Below are 26,724 nucleotides of genomic sequence, written 5' to 3' on the forward strand. Positions count from 1 at the left end.
TCATTCCAGAGTGATGCTTATGTTTGTGGTAGCTGGAGCCTTCGTAGTTAGAGCTTAATTTTATTTAGAAGCCAGAAAGGAAGCAACATGAGGCAGTTGCTAATCATCACTTTGACTTATGACTTATTTTGAAACTCAGTCATTCCTTGGTTTCATCATTTAGTAGGATCTTGAGTACTATTCCTTGGAAAATTTTTTAGCAGCTAATTCTTTTCACAGTGAATTCAATTTGCTTTTCATTGTCCCACCGGTAGAAAGGCATGAAATCCGTTTAAGAACAACTGTAACCTGCTTCCACCATCCTCTCAACGAGGGGCAGGGACCTAACACGCACAGACCAAGGGTGAAACCTTGTCTACGGGTGTGGTGGGGGTGGGGAGACAGTCGCATTGGGCTGTTTTGTCTTGAAGAGCACTATATTCTCAAACATTGTGTTTAAATCTTATAATATGCAGAAGGTATAATAGATTGTTTCCTTTTCACTGCTCCACTTGGACCTCTGTTACTGACTAGCTATGTGACCTCAGCAAGTTACTTACTCTCCCTGGGACTTAGCCTCCTCATCGGTGGTCTGGAATAATGATGCCCACCTCACAGGGTTATTCTGAGAAATTAATGGAATAATATCTATAAAACATTTTAATGAATTCTAACACACTAACGTCGTAGTGGTCATCACAACATGCATTAGTCTGCCAAATCAAGTATATTGCAGCATGGATATACAAAGAAAATAAGAATTGGTGTAGGTAGAAGATCTGGAATGAGACTAAGTAAAACATTGGGGTCAACCACAAAACTGAGCAGTGGCAATGACGGGGAAATGGAGAGGCCAGCCTTAGACAGCCCGGCACGGTGCAGGTGGTGAGGGCCTCTCAGGGATCTTGTCACAAGGATGCTTTCTTTCTTCTCCTTGAGAGAGCGTGACTGACTGAATGTAGGAAAAGGACTCTCACAGCCACAGACCCATGGTCTCTGCATTAAATGGTAGCTGGAAGAGAGTCTACAGAGACATTAGCATTTTGCATCTAGCTCCAGCCAACACCAAGAAGGGAGATGAGCTCGGGAGTTGACCTGGGTTTGAATTGCTGCTGGCTGCATGGTTTCTGGGAAATCATGTATCCTTATCTCTAAGTCTCAGTTTCCTTAGCTATAAAATGAAGTAAGTTGATGTTGATAGGATCGAATAATAAATGAAAAATGCCACATAATAAATTTAATAAATGTTATTATTTATATTATTAATTATGATAATTTTAATGTTAACCAAAGCAAAGGTTTACCAATGAGAAAAAAAGAATGAATGTGATAGTGTGTTTGGTTTCTTTTCCTTCCTTTTAAAAAGTGAAATTTGTGATATTAATCAATGAATGATTACCAGGACCATCATAAGATTATGTATGATGTTAAAGGGGTTGAAATCAACCACTCTGCAAGATTACAGTCTAGGTAAAACCTTCACTGAATCATTTGTTAAATTCACATATACAAGTGCTGCAGGGAGTTAGTTCTAAAGTGGCCATTTCCTGTGAAAAACTTGAAGGAGTATCTCAAGTCTAGAATTCCTTTTGTGGGCCAAGAGGAAGCTCTGGGTAATCTAAATAGTTTTGTTTGTTTGTTTGTTTTGTGGAGGGTAGGGGTAGGATTTAGGCTATGTGGTCTTACGAAATTGATGGATATAGTAAAAAATGGCAACTCCAGAATTTGCTTTCAGGGCTGACTATTATCTCCTAATGCAAGGGCTCCCTCTGCAGGCTCCAGTAACTCTCAGCTCCTGCATGGGAAGCTAAGTCCAGCTGTGCAAGTGCCTGTCGTAATTCCTTTTATTTGTGATTGTCACGCCATCCACTGACAATAGAACCACATGTCTGAACGTGTCATGGTGAACGCACTTCATAGGTACCCGTGGTGCTGCGTGTGGCAGACCGGGTGCTATCAGATGGTGAAGTGAGTCCGGACCATGGTCCTCTTGTATGCCTTCACCTGGCGTTGTGGCCTTCTACGGGCACATGGCCCGTGGAACAAAAGACATAATACATCCTCAAGACCGCACCATAGTAGAGAGACACTGTCTCTGTGGATTTCCATAGCTCATTAAGTGCCTGATATTCCCATCTATTAAAAAGTAGGGTACAGAAACACCAAGGAACAACCCTAAAACCATGTTATGACCAACTGTAACGTCTGCAGAATATGTTAAGCTAAGACTTGGTTTAAAGTCTATCAGATAAATAAATGCATATATCAGGTTCTATTTGCCTAGGTCAAAAGATAACAAAAGATTATTTGGATAGATAAAACATGGCTATACGTCAACAATTATATGGATAAAGATGGACAGCTTATTTGAGGAAAACACTGTAGCACCACAGGTGATGTGAGAAACATGTTATCAAAGTTCACTGGCCGGGGTGCCTGGGTGGCTCAGATGGTTAGGCGTCTGCCTTCAGCTCGGGTCATGATCCCGGGGTCCTGGGGTCGAGCCCCACATCGGGCTCCTGGCTCAGCTGGGAGTCTGCTTCTCCCATTGCTCATGCTCTCTCTCTCCCTGTGTCTCTGTGTCTCAAATGAATAAATAAAATCTTTAAAAAAAAAAAAGTTCACTGGCCAATGTTCAAGGATAGAAAGGGCAGTAAGGTGTCCACAAAGTCTACACTCGGCCCTCAGACACTCCTACGTGATGAGCGTTAGGGAAACTGAGGAAGAGAGAGAATGAGTAGCAATAGTGAGCATGGACAAGGCTGGCCTAAAGTACACTCACTCACAACTTATTTCAACTGTTTTTCCCACTTGCTTTCCCATCTGGGCTCAGTGTGTATGTGTGTGTGTGTGTGTGTGTGTATTAGTATGATTAATACTAATTGAGAAGGAAGTTTTAACTAAAATCATCACAAGAAAAATATCATGAATTGAATTGTAGAGTGTCGAATTCTTTCTTAAAAGAAATATTATTCAATTAAAAAATCTCCTACCTTGTCTCTGTATTCTTAATTTTTAAAAGGCATGTAACATTTGGGACATACCAAGAATGCATGAAAGACATGTAAGATCTGATGATACTGAATCCACCTGTGTGCTTTCATCCTTTGCCCGTCTTTCTATCTTTAAAATCTTGTATTCTTCTCCTTATCAATGGTGAACATCACGGCAAATTTTCCTTACCTTTACTGGTGAGATTTTTATTGGATATTGTTTGTGGATTTTAAAAAAATGGTTCTGGCTAGAATCTATCGAACTGTGTTTACCTGGGTTCTGTTTTGCTGGTGGGTGTCAAAATGCAGCAAGTGTGTGAATCAGTCAGGTATAGCTGGAAACTCTCCCCCAGTGAACTTACAGATACTCCCTCTAAAGGTGTATCTTGAGTAAAGAGACTCAAGAAAAGAGAGACAACAGAAATGTATGTGGTACAGGACACGTCATGTTCTCTACCTGGAGCTCTTGATGATAGGAGTGATCATTTAAGCTGGGAGAAACTTGGGGTCCAAGTTGGTAATCAGAAGGAGAGAGGTGTTAGAGAGATAATTAGTACCTGTGGTCACAAAAGCAGCTATCTACTATGTGGAAGAGATGGAGACAGTAGACCAGAATAAAAAAGTGGCTTGCAGGCACAAGGGAAATAGGTAATTATGAAATTAGAGATTAAAAGAATTAAGTCGTTAATAAAGTTTAAATCTTTTCCTTTTCTTTTAAGGCCTTGTTTTCTCTTTAGGATTTATAAGTAGAAAGTAAAATTAAATAAGGATGGGCTGTTTTGCTAGATAAACAATTTCATCATTTCTTATAATCCATGATTTTTGCACTGTTGCAATCTAGGAGCTATTTAGATCCTAACAAAACATGGATGAAATGGGACCTCAGGCAAAGAGCTTGGGAGATTTAGCTTCAAAGCCTGGCTTTCATTTCTTCCTTTTTTTTTTTTTTCTTTTCCTTTATAATTTTTTTTGAGGCATATTTTATATATCCTAGAACTCACCCACTCCAAGTATATATTTCAATGATTTTTAAAGGAAATTTAGCAAGCTGTACAACCTCACCATAAATCAGTTTTAGAACATTTTCTTCCCCCCAATAAAATCTCTTATGCCCATTTACAGTTAATCCTGTCCTCATTCCAATTCCTGGTCCCAGGCAATCATGGATTTACTGTCTGTCTCTATAAATTTGCCTCTTCTAGATATTTCATACAAATGGAATCAAATATGTGGTCTCCTAGATCTGGCTTCTTTCACTGAGAATAAAGCTTTTGAGGTTCATCCATGTTGTAGCTTGTCGCTGTGGTCTGTTCCTTTTTATTGCTGAATATACCACATTTTGTCTATCCATTTATCAGTTGCTGGGCATTTAGGTTGTTTCTAGTTTTTAGCTATTATGAATAATTCTACTAAGAGCATTTATATGTAAGTCTTTGTGTGGACATATGTTTTCATTTCCCTTGGGTACAGGAGTGAAATTACTAGTATACAGTAAATCAATGTGGAACTTTTTAAGAAACTGCCAAACTGTTTTCCAAAGTGGCTGTACCAGTAACTTATGAGTGTTCCTTCTTCTCCATGTCCGCCTAGTCCTGCTTTTCAGTAGCTGTGCAGCTTTAGGCTAACTTTAATTTCCTCTTTAATAAAGCAACTGGGGTGGGGGCACCTGGGTGGCTCAGTTGGTTAAGCATCTGACTCTTGGCTTCAGCTCAGGTCATGATCGCAGGGTCCTGGGATCGAGCCCCACGCTGGGCTCTGTGCTCAGCATGGAGTCTGCTTGAGATTCTCTCCTCCCTCTGCCCCTCCCGCTCCTGTTCTCTCTTTCTCTAAAATAAATAAATAAATCTTAAAAAAACCCCAAAACCAGCTGGGGTGAGGCATTAATATTTCCCAAGTGTTTACTCAGCTAGATAGGCACAGTGGCACAAGAGAGCGAGCCACTGTATCTGGGGTGAGGTTCACAGCACCCAGGCAAAGAAGACAATTATTTTTGATTAAACATCAAATGGTTCTGGGCAAAATCTATTGAACTGTGTTTACACATTGTTCAATAGATTTGTGTATTGTGTATTATGTGGTCACAATACAATAAATTGTGTGTCTATCACAGTGTCTAGACATTGTGATAGACATTGTGACAGAGACACTCACATTCTTTGTCTTAACTTCACTGTCATCCCCAGGAAATGTAAGTATGATTTCTATGTATCTGATGAGTGTGCTGAGGTTCAGAGACATTAGGTGAGTTGGGCATCGCTCTAATACAGGGTTGTCGTGAGTGCTAAATTATGTCCAAAAGCCTATATGAATATGCATAGTAGAGTTCCGAGTACATAAAAGGTGGCTAATGAAGAGATTTTCATTTCTCTGCTTCTTCCTATCATTCACATCTCACATAGATCTAAGCACAGGACCTGAGCTACCCTAGTCAGGCCCCCCCCCACTTTCCTGGGCTACCTGCCTGTTCCAAAAGACTTTGGGGGAACCTCAAAAGCTTGTAGAGAACTTATCCTGTAGGTGCAACTGCTTTTAGGGAAGAAGTATCTCAAAGCTCATCCTCAACCCCAAGTAGCATCATTTTTGTTGCATGAAACAGTAAGAGCAACTAGTTCAGGATGGGCTTATAGCTTTCAATGGTTTCTTTTTATTCTTGTTCCTTGTTTCTCCCTCCACTCACAATGGCGGCTCTTTTCCAAATTCCAGCAAAGGGAGTTCTGCAAAAAGTACCTTTTAAGGTTGTCAAAAGTTAACTGACTTGATTGCTTTGAAATGGACCCATATCAGTTGGCTGGAAGATTACTTAAGTGGCAATAAGAAATGAAAACAAAAGGCAATAACACTCCCTTTGTCAAGTATAGGAAAGTGATCTGGGAGAAAAGGGCTCAATTAATATCTTAGTCAAATTCAAGGGTTTGGGTTTTAAAATATAATTTTATGTATGAAAGTTTATATAAAATATTTTTAATATGAAATATGACATTTTATATAAACTATACAACTTAAAATTTTTTTCGTCTTGTGTTTTAGATCAGTAACTTGTCATTCATTGTGTCTTTTCAGGGAGAGCCTGGTGTCAGAGGCCCCCCAGGCCCCTCTGGGCCTCGGGGCATAGGAACCCAAGGGCCAAAGGTGAGTCTTTACGTCTGTGCTCTGTGTGAAGGTCAGATACCATCTGTGCCAACCGAGTGAACATTAACTTCACAGCACATGTTTATTTTAGTGTTGACTTATTTTTTCTTGAGTGCTGACGAAAAGTCTTCTTTTCTCATATTATGTAGCTTTCAGTAAAATAGATCATTTACGGGTATGAAGCCATTTACTTCCCCAAAAGAAATTAGAAAGTGTCTCTTAAGAAAGTGGTTGCAAAATGCTCAAAATATTTCCAGGTTTCTTGGAGGCTGGGCCATCATTAAGGAGACACATTTTGACTCTGGTCAAGGTACCTCAGCTGGTCTTTTAACAGAATGCCCGGTAAACTATTATTGTCAGATGTGCATAGTCCACTCTGTCAGGGCCTCAGGGCAAGGGTCTACATTTATTGTCCCCATGGAAGTGAGAGAAACTTTCTTGAACTCCCTTTGCTCTCGTTTCCATTTCTCTTTCTTTTGTCATCTCCAATCTGGTGATTATTCATCCTTTCTTTCTTATAATCCAGTGTTTTTCAGTGAGGGAGATCTTGTCTTCCCTGGTCTGCCCCAAGGGGGACATCTGGGATGTCTGGGACAGTTTTGGGTGTCACAGTGGGGGGAGGAGCGCTACTGACATCTAGTGGGAAGGGGGCAGGGATGCTGCTAAACATCCTACAGTGCACAGGACAGCCCCCATCATAAAGAGCTATCCAGCTCAAGATGGGAATAGTGCAGAGGTCGAGAAGTCCTGTTTTAACTGTTGATTCACGTGTTCAACAAATAATTCTTTGATTTGTTCAAAAACCGAAGTAAAGAAGTATCAGGCATGTTCATAGGGCAAATGGGTGTCAGTAAGCCACTCATTTCAAATTTCAAATCCATATGTTCATGACCAAAATGCACAGAAGTGAATTAGAGCCTCATATTCAGAGAGGACAGGGCAAAGGCCCCATGAGTCAAAGATTTTACTGAGGATCCCAGAATTACCAAGATTCTTAGTTTATCTTTTTTTGTCCATCGACTTCATTTTGGCAGTAGGTGATTTCTTAACTGTGTGGATCACTTTACATGGATGAAGATACTCCCAAGATGTTAGTAGTTGTTATCACTGGGTGGTGGAAAGAAGGGTCTATTCTTTTCTTTGTCGTTGTCATCTTTAATTTTTTTTCAATGAGCAGGTGTTCCTCTTACAATTAGGAAAAAATAAAGCTTTTTTTTCTGTAGTGGAAAGAAAAAAAAGCTGACTTATATAGTAACTCATATTAATCCAACATTTCTCAAAGCTTGTTCCATCAAATGTTAATTAGGAACTTCTGGAATAAACAAAGTTAAACTAATCTCTCTATTGTGGGACTTCTTAGAGGTTTTAATATATTTCTATGGGCATACCTTGGAGACATTTTAGGTTCAGGTCCAGACTACCACAATAAAGTAAATACCACAATAAAGAGAGTCCAATGAATTTTTTGGTTTCCCAGTGCATATAAAAATTATGTTACCATTATATTCTAGTCTATTAAGGGTGCAATAGCATTATGTCTAAAAAAAACCAAAGAATATACCTTCGTTAAAAATACTTTATTGCTAAAAATGCTAACCATCATCCAAGCTTTCCACAAGTAGTCATCTTTTTGCCAGTGGAGGGTCTTTCCTCCATGTTGATGGCTGCTGACTGATGAAGTTGGTGGCTGTTGGAGGTTGGAGTGGTTGTGGCAGTTTCTGAAAATAAGACCACAGTGAAGTTTGGACCTTGTTGACTTTTCTTTTCACAAACAATCTCTTTGTGGCATGCGTTTGATAGCATTTTACCCAGAATAGAACTTCTTTCAAAATAGGAGTCATTCCTCTCAAACCCTGCCACTGCTTTATCAACTAATTTTATGTAATATCCTAAATTCCTTGTTGTCATTTCAATAATTCTTCACCTTTTTTTTTACAAAATGTATTTCTTAAATAAGACTTGAAAGTTAGAATTACTCCTTGATCCATCAGCTGCAGAATGGATGCTGTGTTAGCAGCCAGGAAAACAACATAATCTAGTCATCCTTCTCCACCAAGAGCTCTTGGGTGACCAGGTGCACTGTTAATATTTTGAAAGCAGTCTTTTTTTTTTTTTTTTCTGAGCAGTAAGTCTCAACAGTAGGTCTAAAATATTCAGTAAACCATGTTGTGGACAGATGTGCTATCATCGGGCTTTGTTGTTCTCCTTATAGAACATAAGCCAAGTAGATTTAGCATAATTCTCAAGGGCCCCCATATTTTTGAACTGGTAAATGAGCACTGGCTTCAACTTAAAGTCACCAGCTGCATCAGCCCCTAACAGGACGGTCATCCTGTCCTTTGAAGCTTGGAAGCCAGCCACTGACTTCTCTCTAGCTATGAAAGTCCTAGATGGCATCTTCTTCCAATATAAAGCTGTTTCACCTACGCCGAAAGTCTGTTGTTTAGTGTAGTCACCTTCATTTACTCTCTGAGCTAGATCTCTGGACACCTTGCTGCAGCTTCATCAGCACCTGCTGTTCACCTTGTACTTTTATGTTACAGAGAGGACTTCCTGCCTCATGAACTAAAGTCTGCTAGCTTCAAACCTTCTGCCCCTTCTTTACCTCTCCCAGCCTTCATAAAACTGAAGAGAGTGAGGGCCTTTTTCTAGATCACACTTAGGCTTACGGGAAAGTTATGGCTGGTTTGATCTGCCCAGACCACTAAAACGTTCTTCTTATCAGCAGTAAGGCTGTTCTGCTTTCTTATCCTTCTTGAGTTCACGGGAGTATCACTTTTCATTTCCTTCAAGAACTTTTCCTTTGCATTCACAACTTTGCTAACTGTTCAGTGCAAGAGGCCTAGCTTTTGGCCTGTGTTGGCTTTTGACATGTCTTCTTCACTAAGCTTAATCACGTCTAGCTTTTAATTTAAAGTGAGAGATGTGTGACTCTTCCTTTCACTTGACCACCTAGAGGACATTGTAGGGTTATTAGCTGGTCTTATTTCAATATTGTTGTGTCTCAGGGAATAGGGAGGCCTGAGGGGAGGGAGAGAGACAGGGGAACGCTCTTGGAATAATCAGAACACATACAACCTTTGTGATTAAGTTTGCTGTCTTAAATGGGTGCTGTTCATGGTGCCCTAAAACAATTACCATCGTAACATCAAAGATCACTGATCAGAGATCACCATAAGCAATACAATAATAATGAAAAAGCCTGAAATATTGTGACAGTTACCAAAATGTGACACAGAGACAGGAAGTGAGCAAATGCTGTTGGAAAAATGGCACAGATAGACTTGCCTAACACAGCATGGCCACAAATCTTCAGTCTGTAAAAAAGCAGTATCTGGGAAGCCTAATAGTGAAGCACAAGGAAATAAGGTACGCTTGTATGCACTAGGGATCTCCAAGGAGAGGCACACACATGGTGTAGAACACTTTCCAATCTCATTTGACCACAGAAGTCTTTCCTCAAGAAGCACGGAGTTCACTCATGCTGTAGAAAACACATATTGGGAAATGAGGTACTTTTTGCTTTATTTACCTATTTTCTTAAAAATTCAATACTGATCCACTGAATCTTTAGCTGCAACGCCAGTGAATAGCACTCCCTATGGAAATGGAGAAACACAGTAGAGGCTACACAGAATTATGTGTGAGTGGTCTTCACACCCCTGGTGTTGTGGGGGTTGGTGGTGGGACAGCTAGAGGGGACAAGGCTCCCGGGCCAATGCTTCCGCTTAGGCCAAGCAGCTCTGCCTTGCCTTTTTACTTGTATTTGGATTATGCGTAAGATTTTTGCAAGAGTTCTGTGGCTTAAAATTGGGGGAAAAACACTGCTTTATATAAGATATGATATAACTTCATAGGGTGCATAGATTAGGTCCTGATCAGACCAAAGTAAGAAGGAAGCCAAGAGCAGAAATACACTGTTTCTTCCTAAATCTTCTCATACTTCTCTTCAATTTCTCTTGGTCTTCCAACAGGGAGATATTGGGCAGAAAGGCTTGCCTGGCCCTCCTGGTGCTCCTGGCTATGGATTACAAGGAATTAAAGTAAGTGGATATGATCTCTTGTGTCACCTCTCAGTTCACCAGAATGATGAGAGAAGAGGTTGTGGATAATATCAAACGTGACTATTAGGAAATGAATTTAACATAAGCTTAGCAGTTAAAATTACCTCCAGTACTTAGAGACACAGTCCAGAAGTGTAAAAGTGCTCTAAGTACATTAGCTTCATGAACACCAGACATTACATAAATTGCTCAGTGAGACATTTAATGGTTACGGTGGGTTTGTTGTCCTTGCTGGTCTCTGAGCCGAGTGGAGAATGTATGCCCCGCTGTGTGTTCTCTCCCTGTCTCTGTCTCCATCTCTCGCCTTCCTTCCTTGCCTGTATCTTCCATTCTTAGCCCAGGGCTTCCTAGTCTTAGCTCACAGTGGAACCGCCTGAGGAGCTTTATGAATAATACTGATGACCTGCCCCAGAAGAACTAGATCTGAATCTCCGGCGCCAGTGCTTGAACACTGTGGGTATTCAATACTGGTAAAAGCCCCCAGGTGATTCTTCTGAGCATCTAGGATAAGAACTCTGGCTCTAGGCCCCAAGTGTGTGTTACTGGAATTCACAACTACCTGTATTCTGGGCTCTTTCTGTCTCAACAGCCCAGGTCTCTGTAGACAAAATTTGACATCTAAAGGTTGCCATACAATTTCAAACAATTTCCTTTTCTACATCTCCTATGTTGACTTATTGATTTTTAATTTTTTTTTTTTTTTTACTGGCTCATTCTCATTCTATTTTCTCCCAAATAAAATTCTATTGTTTTTACCATGCATAAGCTTCGAAACGGAGTAATTCATCCCCTAGATAATTAATATTGACTCTTAAAAAGTGGAAACATTCAAAATAAATTCTTTTTCAAACAGAATTTCTTGGGGCACCTGGGTGGCTCAGTTGGTTAAGCCTCTGCCTTTGGCTCAGGTCATGATCCCAGGGTCCTGGGATTGAGCCCTGCATCAGGCTCCCTGCTTAGTGGGGGGTCTGCTTTTCTCCCTCCTTCCCGCTTGCTCATGTTCTCTCTTGCTATCTCTGTGTCTCTCAAATAAATAAATAAAATATTAAAAAAAAAGAAAAAAGTTCTGTTCAAATAGAACTTCTTAGTAAGTAGGAGACAGTAAGAGCTTGAGATAATAATTGTGAAAATCCTGTGTTGAAAATAAACCACCTACTCCAGTGTAGAGAGTGAGCTTAGTCAAGAGCAAAACTCATGGAAAATGGGTTAAATCTTTCCCTCTACCACATAGTGCTAGGGCTTCCACGGCTGGTCTTCTAAGCAACATTTGCTCATCTGTGGGGCTGAGGATCCAAGGGGAGGCCCAACAGTTAGCATGTTGCTGATGTACCAGCACTGGAGAATACAACAAAAAACTGCTTCCTTGTAAACAACATCACTCTCATGCTTAGTCATAAAATTCTACAGTTAAAAGATGGTAATGCTCTATTAGATGCCTTTGCATGAGTCTGTTTAGATAATGAACCCATGTTAGACCATGGGTCTTTTCACCAGTAGGAGCTCAGATCACAGGTGCTGGTAGTTCCTTATTGCCATCTCGTTAAATCTGGTGCCAACGTTGTCCTTTTTATTATCAGGGGAAGTGGGGGGGACTTCCTTATTCCCAAGGAGCATTGCAGGTTGCACTTAATCCTCACCAACTCTGACTCAGGTGCCCTGCCTTCCTCACCGCTTGTCCTTTTTTTATGCTCCCCCAAGGTATGCTATGTTCAAAGTCCATCTTAAGGGAGACTCTTGTGTGAAGCCTACCACGACAGGGAAAGAACCAAAATGAAAACTGTCACATATCCAGTGGTAGCAGAAATGAGATCAGCTTTTCTTCCACTGAGGGCGGTGACTGGAACCTACTTGGCAGTGAGCCCTGACCAAGGCTGTCTCATAAAACCTCTCTTGATGTATTGGATTGCCTGGCATCCTGTTGGCAGAGGGCAAGCCTATTTCGCTGAGGACTGCCACCTCATTTTCTTGACCCTGGGTTGTACCATCACTGTAAAAGGGAGGGAACTGAAAAATCTAGTTGGTGGTGTTCTTCCGAGTCATTTTAAGCCTGCATGATGAGTGAAATGTCATTTTATGTTCAATTGTTGACCTATTTCCCACCTCTTTTCTAAAACCCATCTGAATTAGTAAAACACTTCTGTTGGTATGTCTGTTGGTAAGTCTTTGATGGAAGCCCTTGTTGCTGTTAACCTTTAACACTGGGGTCTGATCTGTGCCCTGTCTCTCATGCTGTCCCAACCATGGGGAAAATAAGGGCTTGGGCTACAATCACAGAAGTGATTTGTTCTAGCACTTGCCTAACTCTGTTGCTAGAATATTGTGTCTTCAGGCAGTCACTCATCAACCACCCACCCACCCACCCACCCACCAATACCAGCTGAGCACCATCTATGTCAGGCAAATAACCTAAGTGCAATATAAAATGGTGAATGAAGAGACAGGAATTTAGTCATGGCATTTATAGGCTATAAAATAATCACACTCTGAGCTCCACAGAGTATGGAGGGGAGGCACATGGAATAAGTTGGGCTTACAGTAGGCCAAAGTAATGAGTGTAGTCTTAATTCCAAGAGCAATTGAGAGTCAGGGAAGGATGACGTGATCAGACAGGTATTAGAGAAGACTCACTCTGTCTACCATCTATAGAATAGATGTGCATGACTACAAAGAATGTGGGTGCTGCCCTTCCCATTGGCCCCAGTGTATTCTCCTGATTCTCCCTGCAGAACAGTGTGATCTTCTGTCAACCCTCTCTTTCCGCCTCTCCTGAAGCTCTGGGACCACACATGGGAAACATAAAAACATGATGGGCCCACTCCCCTTGGGTACCATGGCAGTCTCCTGCAGTTTCTCTGCAGTCCCCACTGTGACTCAGCAGGCTCTGCACTGCAGAGAAGCTCTGGCTCTTTCAGCGACTTCAGTGGTTTCTCCCAACTGCAGATGTCTGTTGATTGAATGGATGAATATGGGACTATGGCTCCTTGGCCTTGGTCTTTCAGGTTCATGGTGTAGGCCGGGAGGTTATTTGATGCCACCATCTTGTCCCACTGTGAACACTGACCATTCCCCTAAATATGGACTATAGATATACCAGTAATCTTCCAAGTGAAGTCAGGGGGAGAAGGAATGGGGGGGGTCTCTAAGGATTCCTTGCTCTGTCAACTAGCCCTTCCAGGGGCCAGGAGGGATATAATGAGAGGGTGGGCCAGTTTCTGTCTCTACATCTTTGTTGAAGTCAGTTCCGGTGTCCTGCTCAGCCCTGACATTCCTGTAGTATTTTTGCTCAGAGGATCAAGAGGTATTTATAAAAATAAGATTCCTGGTGGCGCTCCTTGACTTTAGGAGGTAGATTTGTGGACTGGTCTCTACTATAACTCCTGCTATGCATAAACCCTTTATTCATTAAAAAATGTGCTTCCATGCCACTGGCTTCCATTCTACATTTAGGCCTGAATATGACTGATCCAACCCCGGCTGAAGGAACTGTCCCTGTAGTCAGGCTGGGCTAGCGGATGGGCTAACAAATGGGCTAGCAGATATTTAGGCCAAGCCAGTGTGAAAAATAGCCACAGTGACATGCTGGGGGGAATCTGGTGAATGTTATCTGGCAGAAATCCCAGTATCTCCAAAGTGGATAAATAGTGATGATTATAGTGGTCACATGATCTTAGAGCTAAAGGACTACCCTCTAAGACAAGTGGGGCCCAGAAATGGAGGTAAACTCAATCCAAATGACCTCTCCCCTCTATATTCTGATCTCAATCATGATGGAAAGAAAATGAGCTTTACAGTCACACAGACCTTGGCCTGAATCTTGTAAGCTTGGATAAAGCCTTGAACCTCAGCTTCTTCATCTTTAAAATGGAGATAAGGCAGACTATTTTAGGGGCACCTGGGTGGCTCAGTCGTTAAGCATCTGCCTTCGGCTCAGGTCATGATCCCAGGGTCCTGGGATCGACCCCGCATCGGGCTCCCTGCTCCGCTGGAAGCCTGCTTCTCCTTCTCCCACTCCCCCTGCTTGTGTTCCCTCTCTCACTGTGTCTCTCTCTGTCAAATAAATAAAATCTTTAAAAAAAAAAAAAAGACAGACTATTTTACAAGGCACCGTGAACATAAAATTGTACAAAGTGTCCAGTACACAGTACTGAGTACTCAACAAGAGCTGGGGCTATGGAATCGACATATTTGAATCATGGCTCCCTGAGTACTATAACCTGGCCTCAGTTTTCATATCTGAGTAATGGGGATAATAATAGTACTATTACCTAAAGTTGTCATGAGAAATAAATGAAATTAAATGAGACTGTATGTGTAACACATTTAACACAGGGCTTGGCACATGGTTACATATGCAGTAAATGTTTGTAGTTATTCACATTATTGTTCCTTCCTGCTTCCCTCCCTTTCCACTAGTCCTTCTTGTATTTTCCAGGATGAAGGCCCAGAATTCTGGCATTCAAATGATTCAATGCTCTAAAACATAAAATACTGGTTACATGAGTTAGTGTAGGCCTGATTCTAGTACTAAATAAACCCCAAAACGAATAATGGCTCACACACAACTGAGGTTTTTGCTCACTTAACAGGCCAATGTAGGTGTTCCTTTTTGGTGGGCAATTTTCTTTCATTTAGAATTTCAGAGAATTTCATCCTCCCTTTATGCTTCCTCCTTGTGCCGGGCCTCTTTACCACTTATACCCAGCAAGCCAACAGGGAGAGTGTGAAAGAGGCACACCTGTTTCTCCCAAGTCTCGGTCGGGCATTGACAACATGTCACCTCTGCCCCATTTTACTGGCTGGAGCCAGCGTCATAGAAAGGCAGTCCAGCTGTGTGCCAGGAAGAAGAACCAGAGGTTTGATGAAGAGCCGGCATAACGGCACACATAATTTAACCTGTTTCTAGGAAGGATGGCAAATTTAAAGTTATTTGTTGTTCTGAAGTCTATTGGTGCTTCCAGAAGTGAACAGAAGACAAGAGTGGTCTCCATGGCAATTTCCAGAATGCATCCTCACTCTCCTGAAACGGCAGGGCCCTGTTACCCGGGCTTACAAAGATTGGGTTCAGCTTCATCATTCCTTTTATCCTAACTTCAAAAGAAAACCTTAGAGCCTTGATATCTTCTTACTTATTTCACGCAGCATCAGGAGCACCGGAGGATAATTTAGAAATTTGTCTTGAGTAGACAGCTGAGTCCCAGCCACAGAGCTGGAGGAGGCTTGGGGTTTTGCGGAACAAGGAAAGGACCAGGAAAAGCTCATTCCTGTCTGTGACAAAGCCAGGGTGAGAGGACAAGGGCCACCTGGAACCTGGTAGGAGAGCCGTGGTTTCAAAGTCGGGAGAGATGGTGTCAGGGAGGCAGAGCTGAGAGGAAGAGCTGATGTGAGGAATAAAGAGGAGCCAGCAATTAGGCTCACGTGAGGAATAAGGGAAGGGGCAGTGTCTTAGGGGATTACCCAGGATGCCAACAGCATCTGAGATTCAGCATGGGTGTGGTGGGGGGTGAGGCCCAGCATGGGGACAGCCAGAAAGAAAATGGTTTCTCCCTGCAAAGCTCTCTGATTAGAAATTTGGGATACGGGCGCCTGGGTGGCTCAGATGGTTAAGCGTCTGCCTTCGGCTCAGGTCATGATCCCAGGGTCCTGGGATCGAGTCCCACATCGGGCTCCCCGCTCAGCGGGGAGCCTGCTTCTCCCTCTGACCCTCTCCCCTCTCATGCTGTTTCTCTCTCGCTCGCTCTCTAAAAAATAAATAAAATCTTTAAAAAAAAAAAGAAATTTGGGATACAACCCAGAACTTTGTAAGATTCTTGCTTCAATGTTTAGGGTTAATGTCATTTCTTAGGTACATTTCTGTTTGTTTCAGCTGCATCAAAGTAACTATGGTTCTATAAACTCCCAGCGCCATTTTAACTGCAGCAAGTACTTTTGCCATCTTCTGAGCTCCCTTCATCAGAAAGGCTAAAGCTTGAAAGAATGTGAGCATACTGTGGTGGAAGTCTCACATAGAACCTGGCAGCCTTCTGCTTGGCTCCTACCTATACCTGATCACTTTGAAAGTGTTTCCAGAATCCACTTGACTAGATTTTTGGTTAGAGCGGACCTATTACTGCATGGAAAATTGCCCCCACTTAAAGGCCAAATAGAAAAGATTTGTTGAAATGAAATTGACTTAAGAGGGAAAAAATGAGACCTAATAAAAGTCAGGGGTAGATTCAATATACACCAAGTTGCAAATACCTGCAGAAAGGTTAAGAGGTATTGACGTCTAGTCTTCCAAACTCATATGTGTATGATGGTGTTAATACTACTAAAAGAGCAATAAAGGGACGCCTGGGTGGCTCAGGCAGTTAAGTGTCTGCCTTCGGCTCAGGTCATGATCCCAGGGTCCTGGGATGGAGCCCCGCATCGGGCTCCCTGCTCCGCGGGAAGCCTGCTTCTCCCTCTGTCTGCTGCTCCCCATGCTTGTGCTCTCTCTCTCTTCCTAACAAATAAATAAATAAAGTCCTTAAAAAATATATTTTTTAAAAAAAGCTTTCAACTTCACTTTGGGTAAAAAAAAGAGCAATATACACGCACACATGTTTTAATATGATGACTTTCTGGTGTTTCAACTTAAAGTTTTCTTTCTCCTTCCTGACCATAAACAACGGCATCAAAACCAAAAAGCAAACCAGCCTTGGTCATAATACACTCTCTACATTCAACCTGAACACACCTTAAAACTTAAATTGAAACAATAAGGGGCGCCTGGGTGGCTCAGATAGTTAAGTGTCTGCCTTCAGCTCAGGTCATGATCCCAGGGTCCTGGGATCGAGCCCCACATCGGGCTCCTGGCTCGGCGGGGAGCCTGCTTCTCCCTCTCCCTCTGTCTCTCCCCCTGCTCATGCTCTCTCTCTCTCTCTCTCTGTCTCAAATGAATAAATAAAATCTTTAAAAAAAATTGAAACAATAAGGAATATAATTAACAGCGTGACGTAGATTGTATGTGAGCTGATGCCAAAAACCATCTTTGACTTAGCTCCTAATACTTTTCCCGTATTGTAATTTTCAAACTCCCACAATGATTTCTTTACATAGAAAGGAGTCATCAGAACCACATGAGAGGTACCTTGAAATAGTTGAGAGTTTTGAGATTACACCTGCCAGATTGCCTCTGTCTGGGGAAGTCTGTGGCTCAAAATCGACCCTGGCCATCAAAATCCACAAACCTAGTTTTCAGACATTGAAGGCATCCTTTTATACCCGTATTATGCCTTGATACCTTTTATTATTTTTGAAACCAAATTAAAAACAACTATATGGGCTACAAACCCAAACCAAAAGCAATGAGCCCACAGTATTCTCTACCTGGTGGTATGGGTGAGGGAAAGTTTGCATTCATTAACCTGGCTGGCTCTGACACCATTTGCGTTTCTCCTTTATTGCTTCATGCTTTCATTTTCCTCCTGGGCCAGGTGGTTTTCATTCCTTCAAGCCAGTTAGGGAAAAGGATGTTTTGTTTGTTTTATTTACTTTTTTATTTCTGAATATGAATCTGAGGATATGGTAGGGTATTTTCCTTTCTCAATTTCATGATTAAAATTTCCTATGTAAATAGCCTATTCCCCAAAGCAGAGCTGGAATGGAGATTTTAGGATCTCAATTTAGTGATCTTGAATCATTATTGCCAGTTTATCTTTATTCTCTGTTTACCATGAAGAAAGCCTTGTGCAATGGCTAGCGATGATCTCAGAAGTCCTCTTGACTTCCACCACACTCCTTATACTGCCATGAACCCCAAAGGAAAAAATAATTTTTAGGTTGCTTTTTCCAAAGTAAATGATGTATCCTGCCCCAAGCTTTACTAGGGTTTCCCCAATTCCAAAGAAAAATCAAAAGACTAAACACTTGGTAATAAAGGTAAGACAATGTCCAATGCCATGTTCTGATGCTGAATATTAAAAAAAAAAAAAAGATTTAAGTTATCATCAAATATTTGAAAATTATGTGAATGATTTCATTTGAGCAGTTATATACTAAAAGTACTCATATTATTGTAGTACATCATTTATAATTATGGCAAACATGCTGCCATTTTAAATTGTTCCAACTTTTTCCTTCTTCCGTTTGTGTCTTCCTCCCCCCTCCCTCTCTCTTCTTTCCTACTCAGCCATTCATATCTATTTAATATATAAAGATGTAAATGTTATCTATCTATTCCTTTTCATTCTTATAACAGATAGTGTCCATATAAAACCAAGTTGAATGAAGGACAGGGATAAATTAACACTTTGCTGCTACCTTCTTTTTAGCACATGAATTTCACTGTTGAACATTTATAAAAGGTATTTTATCTTTTTCCCGCCCATCAATGCTTGGTTAGACTAGTACATATTTTTCTTCTTCTTTCAGCAAAGAGGTAACTTTATTCTTCAGGGCTTTGAGCTCAGGGAGAGAACCAGGGCCATATTACATTCTTTATATTCCATGTGTTTGGGACGCCTGGGTGGCTCAGTTGGTTAAGTGTCTCCCTTCAGCTCAGGTCAGGATCCCACGGTCCTGGGATCGAGTCCCGCATTAGGCTCCTTGCTCAGTGGGGAGTCTGCTTCCCCCTCTGCCTGCCGCTCTCCCTGCTTGTGCTCGCTCTCTCTCTGACAAATAAATAAAATATTTATTAAAAAAAATATATTCCACATATTACGCACAGAGATGTTAAGTAACGTATCCAAGGTCACTCACCCCAGTTCCTCATGCACCTCCCTGAGGCAATTGTGTGACGTGTAGTAATCAAGTCAGGGTAGGTGTCAGAAGGAGGCAAATGATCAGTTTGAGACTTTTAGAAGTAAGTGCCATTCAACATTTTTATTTGCATTTTGAAATTAAAAGTTGGCCCTTTGAGATGGGAGATGTATGTAGTGAGGTCTTTTTTCCTGATAATCTGAATATTTTAAAAGAGAGAGGTATTAAAAAACATTTCTTTCCCCCTCAGTGCAGTTCTGTCAGAAGCTGGGGACTGGGTTTAGTGACCTTCTGAAATCGGTGGCCAGGCCTACGACTAGGAGTTCCAGCAGACTCTGGGCTGCCAAGGGTGGCTGCAGGGCTGAGGCCGTAATAACCACTCTGCCCCGCACACACTCAAAGGCTGATGGAGTCCCTTCCGGCTTGGTTGGTGGAAAGACATACTCTTTCGTACTGCAAACCTCTGTGACCAGTCAGTGAGGGCCAACCAGTATGTAATCAAAACTCCCTTTGTGCTTTTACAAACATACTAAGGATTTTACAATTATTGGCTTTTTATTATCAGCAATTTTGCTTATCTAGTTGCAGAGAGGACTACCTCATTTTAAATATAAAATGTGATGGAAAATGAGGTGATTACCTGTTCAAGATCAGAGAAGTTCTGACAAAGACAAGAGTACAGAGTTTGTGGTATTTGTGGCTCAAACTGATAGGCAATAAAGATAGCCCCAGAATAATCTCTTTCATCCTACTCATTTTTAACTGACCTGAGCCGATATCAAGAGTCAGACGCTTAACCAACTGAGCCACCCAGCTGCCCCAAAACTATATTTATTTCTCCTTAATCTCTTCTTAAAAGATATTTTCCTGAGTATAGAATTCTGAGTACAGCTTTTCCTCTCAATTGGTCCCCATCATTGCTTTTGAGAGGTTACCTGTCATTCTAACTATTCCTTTGATGATAATTTGTCTTTGTCTCTGTGACTTTTAATGCTTTCTCTTTTTATTTGGTGTTATGCAATTTCACTCTGATGTATCTAGGTGTAGATTCTTTTTTATATATCTTGCTTAATCTTAATTTGTTAGAATTTTTAATTTTGTGGACTAGTATTTTTCTTTTCTATCATTTCTGGGAGACTCTCATCATCCCATTCTCAATCATTCTTTAACATTGTCCCTTTTTATTGTTTTCATAGCACTATCATCATCTGAAAATATTTGGTTTTTTGTTTCTTGTTTATTATCTGTCTTCTTTTGGTTAAAAAAGAAATTTTTTTTTGAGAGCAGGGACTTTGTTTCTTTCATCAGTATCTAATTCCCAGCACCTAGCAGTGCTGACATATAGTAGGCACTTAATAAATATTTAATGAATATGACCTCACTGATAGGAGGAATTCTTAATCTCAGGAAACAAACTGAGGGTTGCTGGAGTGGGGGGGGGGGCGTGGGAGGGATGGGATGACTGGGTGATGGACATTGGGGAGGGTATGTGCTCTGGTGAGCACTGTGAATTGTGCAAGACTGTTGAATCACAGATCTGTACCTCTGAAACAAATAATGCAATATATGTGAAGAAAAAAAAAAGATAGCAGGAGGGGAAGAATGAAGGGGGGGAAATCGGAGGGGGAGACGAACCATGAGAGACGATGGACTCTGAAAAACAAACCCAGGGTTCTAGAGGGGAGGGGGGTGGGAAGATGGGTTAGCCTGGTGATGGGTATTAAAGAGGCACGTTCTGTATGGGGCACTGGGTGTTATGCACAAACAATGAATCATGGAACACTACATCAAAAACTAATGATGGTGATTAAAATAACAATAAAAAATTAAAAAAATATTTAATGTATGAACAAAATAATGAATAATCGAATGGATGTATGAAGGTTATATGCTGGATGATGGTAAAGTTCCACCTGTAATCATACTGTTGACCCACAAAATGACTAATTTATATATACTTTAATTCAATAAACAATTACTGAATTCCATTATTAAGAGAACTCTAAACTTGTGAAATGATAAATGCTTTTTAAAATTCTAGTGTTTAATAGTGAGAGTATCTTACTCTTAAAGGTTGGTATACTTGATTGGCCTAACAGAAGTTTACTTGAAATGCTGTATTTGACTTCTTGAAAGTAGATCTTTGTGACCAAATTATATTACTATGGTACAAGAGGATCACAGGGAATGCTATCAAAGTAAAAGTACTTGTTTGATACAAAGGAACCTGAGGTGTTGCATCTGGTGGTTCTTCTGTATGCTCAGTGGGTTCTGCCTAGTGGTAATCAGAGTATATATTCAATAAGTCTTGATTGATCTCATCTCGGTCCTACTTTAAAGACTCTCATTAATAGATTAAGGAGGTAAGGAGGAGCAAATTTAACCCATCATTACCTGCCACCAGCCCAGACAATCTTGGCAATATCATTACATTTCCCATGGTCCTCTTAAGTTAACAATCAAGTTAGAAATAAATGAGGGACCCAGTGCTATCCAGTTGTTACATTTTCACAACTTTACCAGGAAGTAATTTTTACCAGAAGCTTTAACCTTGAAAATGGACAGATTTTGGGGCGCCTGGGTGGCTCAGTCATTAAGCCTCTGCCTTCGGCTCAGGTCATGATCCCAGGGTCCAGGGATCGAGCCCCGCATGGGGTTCCCTGCTCCGCGGGAAGCCTACTTCTCCCTCTCCCACTCCCCCTTCTTGTGTTCCCTCTCTCGCTGTGTCTCTCTGTCAAATAAATAAATAAAATCTTTAAAAAAAATAAAAGTCTGCAATGAGACTGGAATTAAAAAAAAAAGAAAATGGACAGATTTTCCTATGAGTTCATATTCGTAGAGATGACATTTCAAGAATACTAATACATTCATTATCAATTCCTATTCATCAGTGTAAGGGCAGTGAGCTTCTTTAGAAAACTATTGGCATGTGCAATTATGCCTTTAAATAGTGGCTCTTAAATTTCAAAGGAGAAAATAGATTTTTAATTTATTAGAACACTAGCCTTCTGAAAAGTCTCCAATTGGCTTCTGTTGGTTTTGAAAAGTGAAATCTGTTGAGTCAATAATTCCCATTGTAATTATGCCAATTTTAGAAAGAAAGAAATCTTCCACAGACCTCAGTCTGTCCTTTCTTCTTAAATTACCTTGCTGTGGTTATTTTGTGAAGTCAACACATTTGCTGTGTTTTCCTGCTACACATATACTTAAATAATAGTGCACACACACTCTTTGCCAGGATTGTGAGATGAGTAATACTAACATGGCCTACAAATAGGATCTGTTTTTATTCTGCATATAAGGAAAATAAGTTTATACATAAGTTTTAAAATCAGATGTTCTGGGGCACTTGGCTGGCTCAGTCGTTAAGCATCTGCCTTTGCCTCAGGTCATGATCCAAGAGTCCTGGGATAGAGCCCCACATCGGGCTCCCTGCTCAGTGGGAGGCCTGCTTCTCCCTCTCCCTCTCCCACTCCCCCTGCTTATGTTCCCTCTCTACTGTCTCTCTGTGTCAAATAAATAAATAAAGTCTTAAAAAAATAAAAAATAAAATAAAATAAAATCAGATGTTTTTTCTGCTCAAAATTAAGGATACTAACTCCAGTATTTAGTCCTAGCTAGTTATACAAAATTTTATTTTGGCATTTCATTCCATAAATATCTATTGAGCATATTTGAATATGCCAGGCTCTGTTCTAGGTGCTTGGAGTATATCATGTGCAAAAGAGACAAAGATTCTTGACTCATGGAAATTGCATTCTATTGGCAATAAACATAACAAATAAGTTATATAGTATGTTTGAAGATGAAACTGATAGAGAAAAAGAGAGCAGGGTAAGGGGGATGTGATAAAGTTTTAAGTGGAATGAAATCATGAGAAGGTAACATTCGAACAAAGATTTGAAGGAGGCGAGGGAGGGGCTCTTGAGGATTTCTGAAGAAAGAGCATCCCAGGCAGAGGGAAGAGCTTGTGCAAAAGCCCTGTGGTTGCAGGAAGGTGCCAGGCAAGTTCAAAAGAAGAGTGAAGGGGCCTATGTGGCTGGAGGTGAGGTCCAGAAGGTAACGACAGGAGGGCTGGAGTGGGGCCAACTCATGTCTAGCCAGGTAGGCCCTTGTAAAGACTTTGGCTCTTATTCAGAGTCTCATGGGGAGTCGTTTCTGGGTTTTAACCAACACTGTGATTTGGTTTGACTTATTTTGTAAAAGAATGACTGTGACCGGTAGGCTGAGAATAGACTGTCTCAGGAACAAGACTGAACTAGGGAGGCTATTTAAGAATCCAGGCAATTACAAATGATATTTGAAAATCTAGGTTTTATAATCTAGTTCACATAAATTTAACTACCTCGGAAAGAATTTATATCTAGTTGCCTGTATCTGAAAGTAGAAACATGTGACAAGAAACATTCTGGCAAAGTTGATGCCAGACACATAAATCAGGTTGCATATCTACCAATTGAGTTTAAGCTATTGAATCATACTGAACTGTATTTTATATATGGACTGTGTGCAAATATAAAGAATCCTAAACCTAGAGACATGTTTTCATTGCACTTTTGGGGAAAACAAAGGTGGGATTTTCCTCTTGCCTTTTGCCTTTCTCCCTTCCCTCTTTTGCTCTCTCCTCTGTCTATGGTAACCATATGCTGAAAACATGATCAGTGAAATTATGAGGTTTAGGACATGGATGTGACAGAAGTACTACTTGTTGCCTGATTTCCCTGCCAAAGTCCAGTGAAAGAGGGTTCTGTCTTCTATTGCCATTAGAAAACATTCTAGAATATACTTCTTAACAAACAAAACCCTCATCCATAGTAAAGATGTGGATGTGACTATTATCCAAAATCTGTTCTATAATTTTGTTATTTTTTAAAAGATTTTATTTGAGAGAGAGAGAGAGAGCAAGAGAGAGAGAGCACAAGCAGAGGGAGGGACAGAGAGAGAAGCAGACTCCCAATGAGCATGGAGCCCGATACAGGGCTCAATTCAGGACCCTGGGATCATGACCTAAGCCGAAGGCAGATGCTTAACCGACTGAGCCACTCAGACACCCCATTCTATAATTTTAAAAACCTTCATACAGAAGGTAGCAGGAGGGGAAGAATGAAGCAGGGGAAATCAGAGGGGTAGACGAACCATGAGAGACGATGGACTCTGAAAAACAAACTGAGGGTTCTGGGGGGGAGGGGGGTGGGAGGATGGGTTGGCCTGGTGGTGGGTATTGAGGAGGGCATGTTCTGCATGGAGCACTGGGTGTTATGCACAAACAATGAATCATGGAACACTACATCTAAAACTAATGATGTAATGTATGGGGATTAACATAAGAATAATAATAAAAAAGAAAACAAAAGAAAACAAAAAAAACACAAAAACCTTCATACATATATATATCAAGAAAATAAATCTAAAGAGTTTTTAATGTATACCCAAAGAGATAGCTTCAAAAATTAGCAAGACTCCATATGATCTGGGCATCCAATCTTAAGTCTTCTCAACCCCTCAGCTCTGAAAGTCTTTCAGTTCCCGTGTACCCTGGCCCCAGTGCTTCTGTACATGCTCTCCCTCTTCTTGGAGAGATCCCTTTCACTCCCTACTTAAACAGGCTCACTCTTTTTTTCTTTTTTATGTTGAAGGTATACAGTATAATGACTTTACTTACATACATGATTACTGCAATTACTATAGTTAAAATCCATCATCTCATATAGATAAAAAATATAAAGTAAATGAAAAAGACATAAAAGATTTTTCCTTGTGATGAGTACTCTTAGGATTTACTCTCTTAACACCTTTCAAATATATCATAAAGCAGTATTAACTGTGATCATGTTGTACATTATATCCTTAATACTTGTTTATCTTATAATTGGACATTTATACCTTTTGACCACATTTATTTAATCTCCCTACCTTCACTCCTTGCCTCTGGTAACCATAAATCTGGTTTCTTTTTCTATGAGTTTTTTTTCTTCTATTTTTTTTTAAGGTTCCATATAACGTGAAAAAATACAGTATTTGTTTTTCTCTTTCTGACTTATTTCACTTAGCATAATGCCCTCAAAATCCATCACTGTTGTCAAAAATGGCAGGATTTCCTTTTTTATGGCTGATTAATATTCCCATGTGTATAACACAATTTCTTTATTCATTTATCAGTTGATGGGCATTCAGGTTTTCCATGTCTTGGCTGTTAAAAATAATGCCTCTGTGTACATGAAGTGCAGATATCTCTTTGACATTTTGTTTTCTATGGATATCTTCCTAGAAGTGGAATTTCTGGATCATATAGTACTATTTTTTATTTTTTAAGGAAACTCCATACTGCTTTTCACAGTGGCTGTACCAATTTGCAATCCCACCAACAGTGGATGAGGAGTCTCTTTTCTCCAGCTCCTTGCCAGGATTTGTTATCTCTTGTCTTTCTGATGATAGCTATTCTAACTAATGTGAGGTGATATCTTATTGTGGTTTTAATTTGCATTTCCCTGATGAGCACTGAGTAATATATAGAATTGTTGAATCACTATATCGTACAACTGAAACTAATAGAACATTATATGTTAACTATACTGGAATTAAAATTAAGAACTGAATAAAAAAATTACCATTGACTAAACAATAGTAAAAAAATAAATCTGAAAACATACCAATTTTCAGAGGAAAAGAAATGATCAACAAGGTGAAAGGACATCCTACAGAACTGAAAAAAAATTGCAAACCATACATTTGATAAGTGGTTAATATCATAAATTTAGAAAGAATTTATATAATTCAATAACAAAGAAAAAACTAAATAATGGAATTAAACAATAAGCAAAAGTCCAGAATGGACATTTTCCCAAAGAACATATATGAATAGCTAGCAAGTAGAGGAAAAGGTGCTGGACATTACTAACCATCAGGGAAACAGGCTCACTCTTATTCCTATGCCAAGGCTCATATTAGATAGCACTTCTTCCAAAAGTCTTCCCTTACACACCCACATGAGCTCATTCCTTCTGAGCCAGAGAACACATATATTTATAATTTCCCACTTCTCATTGCATGAGATAATGACATTGCAACCAGCCCTGACAAGAAGCAGCAAAATGTCCTCAAGGTTAACTCTATTTACTTTGTTGATGAAATCATAAACTGGAAGTAAATCCTGATAATGGCAGCCAATGTGGAAAACACACAGTTCCTCAAAGGAACCAGCTATACATGGTCCTCTGGTTTCAATTTAGTCATTATAATTATATTCTGAAGTATGAATGAAAGGAACAGAGGACTCAGGGCAACACGTCTCCCACTGGGAGAATCTCTTTACCACCTGTTTTTGCTTATTTTGTCAAAAACACTTTCTTTTGGGCCATGTCCTTTGTCCTTCTTCACTCTGCATTCCTAGCCATTGACATTCCATTCTCCATGTTAAAAAGTGGGGTAGGAGGCATCTGGGTGGCTCAGTCGGTTAAGCGGCTGACTCTTGATTTTGGCTCAGGTCACGATCTCGGGTGCTGGGATCCAGCCCCCCCTTTGGACTCCATGCTCAGTGGGATATCTGCTTGAAGATTCTCTCCCTCTCCCCCTCCCCCTGCTTGTGTACTCTCTCTTTCTCTCCAAAATAAATAAATAAATCTTTTTTAAGAAAGTGGGATAGAGGGCGCCTGGGTGGCTCAGTCGTTAAGCGTCTGCCTTCGGCTCAGGTCATGATCCCAGGGTCCTGGGATCGAGTCCCACATTGGGCTCCCTGCTCTGCGGGAAGCCTGCTTCTCCCTCTCCCACTCCCCCTGCTTGTGTTCCTGCTCTCGCTATGTCTCTCTCTGTCAAAAAAATAAATAAAATCTTTAAAAAAAAAA

At 40.6% G+C, this 26,724-nt stretch overlaps 1 protein-coding gene across 2 annotated transcripts in view; it reads left to right on the top strand.

Moving 5' to 3' along the window:
- The window catches only part of COL28A1 (collagen type XXVIII alpha 1 chain), a 158,729-nt gene that overhangs the window by 90,334 nt on the left and 41,671 nt on the right, over positions 1–26,724 (top strand). For both annotated transcript variants that reach the window (XM_081800483.1, XM_081800484.1), the window contains 2 exons: positions 6,033–6,101; positions 10,076–10,144. In XM_081800483.1, the coding sequence (XP_081656609.1) occupies positions 6,033–6,101; positions 10,076–10,144 (138 nt within the window). The remainder of the gene's footprint in view (positions 1–6,032; positions 6,102–10,075; positions 10,145–26,724) is intronic.

The sequence above is a fragment of the Leptonychotes weddellii genome, chromosome 12 (assembly GCF_054177405.1).
Source record: "Leptonychotes weddellii isolate Sample4059 chromosome 12, ASM5417740v2, whole genome shotgun sequence".
NCBI lineage: Eukaryota > Metazoa > Chordata > Mammalia > Carnivora > Phocidae > Leptonychotes > Leptonychotes weddellii.